Below are 8,629 nucleotides of genomic sequence, written 5' to 3'. Positions count from 1 at the left end.
AAAATAATTGTAACAATATTGTATTCCCTCAAGAATGCTGGGTTTATTTGATTCTTTAACTTTGTTATTTTTAAGTTGCAGCACTCTCCCGGTTTTGGGTTTTCAAAAAAAGTCAAGGAAAAAAAAGAAACGTACTATATTTCCAAAACACGTACATTCTCACGGGCCCACTTAAATGTCATTTAGAATTTTTGGTCATAGTGTATAATTATTGATGTCTTAAAAAAGATTTTTTTTCCTAACAACACCTTTAGGGCCCACGAATAAAATTAAAACTTAAACACAAATTGTCTGCCACATACACCAGTCCGAATTTAAAATGACCAACTAAAAAGGGTGAACTTCAAGTAATATAGTTGTAAAAACATTCCTGCTATGTCTCCTACGTTAGTCCCAGTAAGTCCTAGTACATGATAATATCTTGTGTTTGAGAGGTACATGGTGAAGGACTCCAAACGACATTAACTTAATTAATGGTCGTATGGTTTGTTATTTTCAATTTAAACTTCATGACCACAGCCGAATAAGGAACTGGATTGATCAAGATTCTATCAACAGAATCAAGTAACATGGAAAGATAATCTAACTTGGATATTAAAAATGAGCCTACAACGAATATTTCATCTCCCTTAACAAGTAAAGATTCTGTTTGAACTAGATTATTTTGAAAAAAAAAAGAAACTAACCTTTATCGTAAATTGTATGACTAATTCACACAGCGATAATGTGTTCCTGTCCACCATCTGATCCAACATTTCATGCCTTGTATCGTATGATGAACGACATTTTTGTCCCCCATGATAATGCGCGGTATTGATGCATCGTTGAAAAGAACGAAAGCAAATTCACCCGATTCTTTGTCCCTCCGAGGCATGACTGTCACCCTTTGAACCACATGACCAAACATGTTGCAGAAAAACTCAGCAATGCCCTCTGCAGTGGGCATGGACTCTCGACCGAAGCATACGGTCAGTGTCTTTGGACATTCCGCGTCATCCAGCTCCTTGCAGACGTACTTCTGCTTTCCCTTATCTTGATCAATTTGCCTTCCTCCTTGTTGCATATGCAATCTTCGGCCATTGTTATGTCTACTCAATGCCTCTGGTGCAACCGATATGCACTGGTCATGTGTGTTGAAATCCAGTAGTTCTTTAGGAGTCCTCTGGTACTCCAACCACACCGCATCCATCGTTATGTCGCCCATAATTCTAGCGCAAATGGTTGATAGGGTATCGGGAATTAGAGTTAGGAGGACGGATCTCATCCTATGAACCTGATATAACGTGAGCTCAGTTTTCAGCACGTGTCCGAGGGTTTCGAGTTTTCTGGACTTCTCCACAAACCCAGAGAACTCATGAGATACTAGGCATTGCAAACAGATGACACATTCATCGGCAAGACTGTTCATAAACCAGCCTTCTTTTTTTATGGCTGTTTGCACAATACCATTCAGTCCCATTGTCTCCAGTGACAGTAGAAATGCCATGACCATCAGGGACTGTTTAACTTCACGGTGAAGGACTTGCGTCAGCATCCTGAATGCAGTTCGATCGATTCCATGGAACATTTCCAAACATTCGATTGCCATTGTTGAGGGCTTCCTTCTAGTATCCATGTTGTATGGGTAAGAATTTGTAAGTATATAGTTTGTAGTTGTAGTTTTTTATGCTTAGACCACCAACTCATTTCCTCCTTCTTGTAGTCATGCAGCATGGTCTCCACTTTATTGCACCATCTTCTTGCTCGTGGTCCTAGACTAACCATCACCTACCTAATTGGAATATTATTTATTGGCCTTAATTACATTCTATACATGTATGTGATTTTATGGATACCACTAGGTGGCGGTTTATAGTTTCTTCTTGAAAAAAAACATGTGATAACTTTATCTACTAAGTCGAAATTGAAATTTAATTGCGTAAACCTCGCCATATTCTGTGAATCATAACAGGTTATTTACCATATGCAGTAATAATTTTTGCATACTACATTATCATTTTAATGTACATAACTGAATATATGTAACTAATTAATTCTGTAATAAATTTAATATTTATAGACCAAAATAAAAATAATATATAAAAAGTGGGAAACTATAGTGAATGGTTCTGTGCCCCTGGTTTTTCGTTTGGCGGTTTCCGGTTCAATGTTAACGGCTTAGTGTGTGTTTGGATTTCAGTTTGTAAACGGGAGTTTGCATAAAATTGATTTTGCAAACGTGATTATAGTAAAGTAAATATTGGATTTGGTAATTTTTATATCAAAATGGATTATAGTAAAGTAAATATTGTTTGGATTACACTGCTCAAAATTACTTTTAGATAAAAAATTACTAAAATAGACATCAAGTTAAATAAATTTTTTATATTATTCTATCATTTTAATTTAGATATTTAAATAAATATTATTAATTAATTTTATAATAAAATTAATATTTACTTACTAAAATAAAAATAAAATATAAAAATTGACAAAATATATTTTTATATAAAAAGCAAAAATAATATATGAAAAATATATCAAAATATACTTTATTAAATTATATTACTTATAATTTTTTTAATACTCTTAGTACTCTTTTATTTAATACTATTTTAAACTATAAATTTTAATTATTCATGACTTTATTCTTAGTTATAATTAGTTTTTTATTTTTTTTATTTTTTTTAATGAGATCAATAATTTATATTATAACAAAATTATAATAATAAATTAATATACAAGAATTACACTTACAAATTTTAACAAAGCCAAACAAAAATATTTTTTTAATACAAAATTAAAAGTAAAAATTTAATAAAAAACTATAATTATATATTTGAAATATTTGAATACTAAAGAGATTACAAGCAAGGAAACGTTCAATGCACTCAAACGTGCTTTTCTTCCTTCCAACGCAAAACCAAAATTTTAGTGAACGGCTTCGTGTATACTGTTTATTGTTTGCCGGTTTCCAGTACGATGTGCACGGTTCAATGTGTCCGGTCTAGTTACTAGATCTCAGACTGAATGGCCTTCGTGCTAATGGTTTATTGTTTGGTGGTTTCCCGTTCGATGTGTACGGTTTAGGGTTCGCGGTTTCGTCGGTAGGTCTTATCATGAATGGTTCTGTGCCCCTGGTTTTTCGTTTGGCGGTTTCCGGTTCAATGTTAACGGCTTAGGGTTTGCGGTTTGATCGCTAGGTCTTTTAGTGATCCGCTTCGTGTATCTTGTTTATGGTTTGACGGTTTTCGGGTCAATTCGCACGGTCCAGTGTGTACGGTTATAGTGAGTAGGCCTTAGAGTGAACGGTTCCGTGCTAATGGTTTATTGTATGGTGGTTTCTCCTTCAACGTGTACGGTTTAGGGTTCGCGGTTTCTTCGATTGGTCTTTTAGTGAACGGCTTCGTGTATACTGTTTATTGTTTGCCGGTTTCCAGTACGATGCGCACGGTTCAATGTGTCCGGTCTAGTTACTAGATCTCAGACTGAATGGTCTTCGTGCTAATGGTTTGTTGTTTGGTGGTTTCCCGTTCGATGTGTACGGTTTAGGGTTCACGGTTTCGTCGGTAGGTCTTATCATGAATGGTTCTGTGCCCCTGGTTTTTCGTTTGGCGGTTTCCGGTTCAATGTTAACGGCTTAGGGTTTGCGGTTTGATCGCTAGGTCTTTTAGTGATCCGCTTCGTGTATCTTGTTTATGGTTTGACGGTTTTCAGGTCAATTTGCACGGTCCAGTGTGTACAGTTATAGTGAGTAGGCCTTAGAGTGAACGGTTCCGTGCTAATGGTTTATTGTATGGCAGTTTCTCCTTCAACGTGTACGGTTTAGGGTTCGCGGTTTCTTCGATTGGTCTTTTAGTGAACGGCTTCGTGTATACTGTTTATTGTTTGCCGGTTTCTAGTACGATGCGCACGGTTCAATGTGTCCGGTCTAGTTACTAGATCTCAGACTGAATGGTCTTCGTGCTAATGGTTTATTGTTTGGTGGTTTCCCGTTCGATGTGTACGGTTTAGGGTTCGCGGTTTCGTCGGTAGGTCTTATCATGAATGGTTCTGTGCCCCTGGTTTTTCGTTTGGCGGTTTTCGGTTCAATGTTAATGGCTTAGGGTTTGCGGTTTGATCGCTAGGTCTTTTAGTGATCCGCTTCGTGTATCTTGTTTATGGTTTGACGGTTTCCGGGTCAATTCGCACGGTCCAGTGTGTACGGTTATAGTGAATAGGCCTTAGAGTGAACGGTTCCGTTCTAATGGTTTATTGTATGGCGGTTTCTCCTTCAACGTGTACGGTTTAGGGTTCGCGGTTTCTTCGATTGGTCTTTTAGTGAACGTCTTCGTGTATACTGTTTATTGTTTGCCGGTTTCCAGTTCGATGCGTACGATTCAATGTGTCCGGTCTAGTTACTAGATCTCAGACTGAATGGTCTTCGTGCTAATGGTTTATTGTTTGGTGGTTTCCCGTTCGATGTGTACGGTTTAGGGTTCGCGGTTTCGTCGGTAGGTCTTATCATGAATGGTTCTGTGCCCCTGGTTTTTCGTTTGGCGGTTTTCGGTTCAATGTTAACGGCTTAGGGTTTGCGGTTTGATCGCTAGGTCTTTAAGTGATCCGCTTCGTGTATCTTGTTTATGGTTTGACGGTTTCCGGGTCAATTCGCACGGTCCAGTGTGTACGGTTATAGTGAGTAGGCCTTAGAGTGAACGGTTCTGTGCTAATGGTTTATTGTATGGCGGTTTCTCCTTCAACGTGTACGGTTTAGGGTTCGCGGTTTCTTCGATTGGTCTTTTAGTGAACGGCTTCGTGTATACTGTTTATTGTTTGCCGGTTTCCAGTACGGTGCGCACGGTTCAATGTGTCCGGTCTAGTTACTAGATCTCAGACTAAATGGTCTTCGTGCTAATGGTTTATTGTTTGGTGGTTTCCCGTTCGATGTGTACGGTTTAGGGTTCGCGGTTTCGTCGGTAGGTCTTATCATGAATGGTTCTGTGCCCCTGGTTTTTCGTTTGGCGGTTTTCGGTTCAATGTTAACGGCTTAGGGTTTGCGGTTTGATCGCTAGGTCTTTTAGTGATCCGCTTCGTGTATCTTGTTTATGGTTTGACAGTTTCCGGGTCAATTCGCACGGTCCAGTGTATACGGTTATAGTGAATAGGCCTTAGAGTGAACGGTTCCGTGCTAATGGTTTATTGTATGGCGGTTTCTCCTTCAACGTGTACGGTTTAGGGTTCGCGGTTTCTTCGATTGGTCTTTTAGTGAACGGCTTCGTGTATACTGTTTATTGTTTGCCGGTTTCCAGTACGATGCGCACGGTTTAGGTCCAATGTTATGATACTAATAAAAAAGTTCCAAACACATTACTAATAGTTAGTTTTAAGTTTCGTTATTATCTTTCGGGGAAGGAAGTGCTTTGCGATGAGGGATGGGAAGTTCAGTCTCCTATAAGTGATAGGCAACGGGCCTAAAAGTGGAAAGCAAAAAAGTCATTAGGCAATAAATTAGGGTGCACCATAAGTTAGATGATGAGTGACCATGACAAAGGAAAAATCAAAGATCTGTGTTGGAGACAGGTAATGGTATACACATAGTTAATGAAAAGGAATATAACTCATAGGAAATGGAATAAAAAGTCCCCTTTTCTCGAACTAGCAGCAAATACGTGTATTATTTTCATGCTAACCTTTTCGAGTGTTTAGCCGTCGCATTAAACTCTGTTGCGGACTAGATCTTTGACCGAGTTTGTGAAACAACAAGAGATAACAACAAACAAAATTCTGTTATATGAGCTAATTACTTTATGAGCAACTTAATGGAGACAAGCATTCATTACGAAAATTAAAACAAATCTTCCAGTCACCGATTGGTAAAAGAAAAAAATAGACGGTTACTTGAAAATGTTTAATAGCTTTGACTACAGAAAAGAAAATTAAACAAATGTATTGAGCTGAATAACTTCAAATATATTTAAAGGATCGATACCTCGACCAAACGAAAATAATTTAAAAAAACAAAATGGTTGTAGCCTTATCTTTTACCAATCAGAAAAAAAGATGTTTTTGTAATTTTTTTTATTCAAAAATTTAGGAATATAAAATGGAAACGTAAACTGCCTGATATATTATATTAAAAGGCCAAAATCCAAATATCACTCAATTGTCAAAACTCCTTTGAATAGAAGGGACAACCTACCATGTTTGTTATTCTTTTAAGAAATTGTGGTTGCTAGTGGAGTGCAATTCATTAACTAAACATGTTGCAGTACTTTTCATTTTTTTAAAATAAAAAAATTAAACAGCTAAAACACCCAATGGCTGCTAGAGGAAAGTGACGCTCAACACAAAAAATAGAAAAGGGAGACGACGAAGCCAAAAAGGAACAAAGTAGAAAAATCTCGAGAAAAGTTGTCGACAAGGAAGTGATAGAACTGTCATCAAGGTTAGAATTAAATTACATTTCCAGAAACTAGTCAAGTCCTTTTATAACGATTCCGAATATAAAGTATTCATATTTTTAAGTTTTGTTTCTCATAGTCTGCGAGGAAGCACCATGCATGACCAGCGACTACATGTAAATTTTAACGGTGGAGCCAGCAAAGAGATAGGCGAGGACTTCGGTAAAACTACAGTCGTAGAACCTTCCCTAAAAGAAGTGGTAACACAAATGTCGACGATGATGAATACACTTACAAACCTGATTGCTTCCCAGACCAAGACGTGTTATCCTGTGTTTGGAACAATGCCACAAACAATCAATCTTCGGAATGGGCCGGCCGATAACTTCAACCCCACATTAATGCCTGTGATCATGAGCGGATTCAGCATGCCGTCCGGTAGTCTTGAGAGGAATCTGGATTCCTCCAAGAAGATTAGATCCAACATGTCAAGCATTCATCAAGCTGCGGATTCAAAATCGCATATGGCTACAAAGTGTTGTTCAATGTCTCCGAAGTGTGAACAGACACCACCAGATGATTATGTTATTCGCCGAAGTTTGTTCAGCGATGATGGTACTGGAAAGAAGACAGCTACAGAACCAGTAATAACGAGTAGCTTAGACAAGGCTGTATATGTTAGCTACTTCAACCCGGCTGACAGAAAATTGCCACTAGCGAATGAAACCGCAAAGATACCTGCGGTGGATTATATCATGTTAAGTAAGTTTTACAGATTTGTTGTGCTGGTTTACTATTAATATATAACGGCTTAGTTTTCCTTGTATCAGTGGAAGCATGTTCTGTTCCGTCCCCCAGCTGATATGGCACTGTGCAAGGACGAAGTTTCAGTCGTAACCTACGTCTTTGGTTCAGATATGGAGGATGAAGAACTGAATTCGGAGATAATTTCACAGATAAACTTGTGGCACGCTAACAGGAGAGTCATGTATACTCTACTGCCGAACAAACCATTGGTGGACGAGGTATGGATTTTTCAGTCTTTAGCCTTCGTTAATTTCATAAATGAAACTCCTTACATATAAAATAATTTTAACAAGGGAATATATGTTTATATTTTTCCTTATTGGCCGTCAATCAACGAACGCTGAAGCAGATCATAAACCTGACATCAAGCATGCTCATGTGTGATGCACGCAAGGACACCGGTTTTCCCTGCTTGTGGTTTTTACCGACTACATTTTCGGTGAGTGAAAACCATTAAGAGGATCTCCATCTCCTGGTTTCCATTGATCTTATACATGTTTATGAAAAATCAAATTTCAGCAATTTGCCCTTAATTGGACTCACTCCCCAAAGACTTTGAAACGCTATTACGCTGAGGAATACATGGGAGAGTTTGAGTCGTTATGCAAGGTAACTTTATAATTTAATTGTCGTAATATATGATAATGTAAATAAAAAACGGTTATTCTAATATAACTTATTTGTGTATATTTTTGATAGATTTTTGTTCCAATGAATGAGGATAACATGCACTGGTACCTGGTTGTAATTGATATAGAAAAAAGACACCTAATATTACTGGATTCTAAACCATGCGTCTCAAGCAGAACCAGACGCCGTCGTTGTGCGAAGCTAATGGTAGTGTTGCAAAATTCCTAAAGGGTGGAAAATAGATTCTAAATTGCTTAAACAGACACCAGAGTTGACACCTGAATTAAATTTTACTTTGATTACAGGCACTGTTTATTAAGGAGATGCTTGATGACTCCACCTTCTATGCTAACCAAACAACACACAGACCGGTAATTTCAGAGTATCCTATAATACACCCTGCAGAAATTGGCGAGCAGAACGATGACTCGTAAGAAACCTTACAAGTTATTATTGATTATTGAGTTCTCAATTACTGAGATGCATCAATGAATTTGCTAACGTGTGATGAATACATTTTCCTTATGCACAAGTACCATTTCGTCTGTTATGATTTTTTCCCCTTAGGAATTAAGTTGGTTATAGACTTCAATAAACTTTTTTTACATATACAAGGAATGATTGTGGAGTTTGGGTGACAACCTGGATGAGGGAGTGCCAATGGAGGAGTAACTACAATATTAAGGTAGTTTTAAAATAAAATTCGTTTCATGGTTTCATATATTATCTCAAAATTTTAATTTAACCTATGCGTCTGAATTCTTTTGTTTTTTCTCCTAGGTAAATGATAGCACTAGATTACGGCTGGCTATTGATCTGGTGATGAATCCGTT

At 37.5% G+C, this 8,629-nt stretch overlaps 1 protein-coding gene across 1 annotated transcript; it reads right to left on the bottom strand.

Annotated features, from left to right (window-relative positions):
* Window positions 1-706: 706 nt before the first annotated feature.
* Window positions 707-1,615, bottom strand: LOC130933575 (uncharacterized). The gene has a single exon (XM_057863204.1). The coding sequence runs from the start codon at window positions 1,613-1,615 to the stop codon at window positions 707-709; it is 909 nt and encodes a 302-aa protein (XP_057719187.1).
* Between the last annotated feature and the right edge of the window lie 7,014 nt (window positions 1,616-8,629).

The sequence above is a fragment of the Arachis stenosperma genome, chromosome 6, assembly GCF_014773155.1.
Source record: "Arachis stenosperma cultivar V10309 chromosome 6, arast.V10309.gnm1.PFL2, whole genome shotgun sequence".
In the NCBI taxonomy this organism is placed as follows: Eukaryota; Viridiplantae; Streptophyta; class Magnoliopsida; order Fabales; family Fabaceae; genus Arachis; species Arachis stenosperma.
This window is presented reverse-complemented; position numbering and strand designations above follow the sequence as displayed.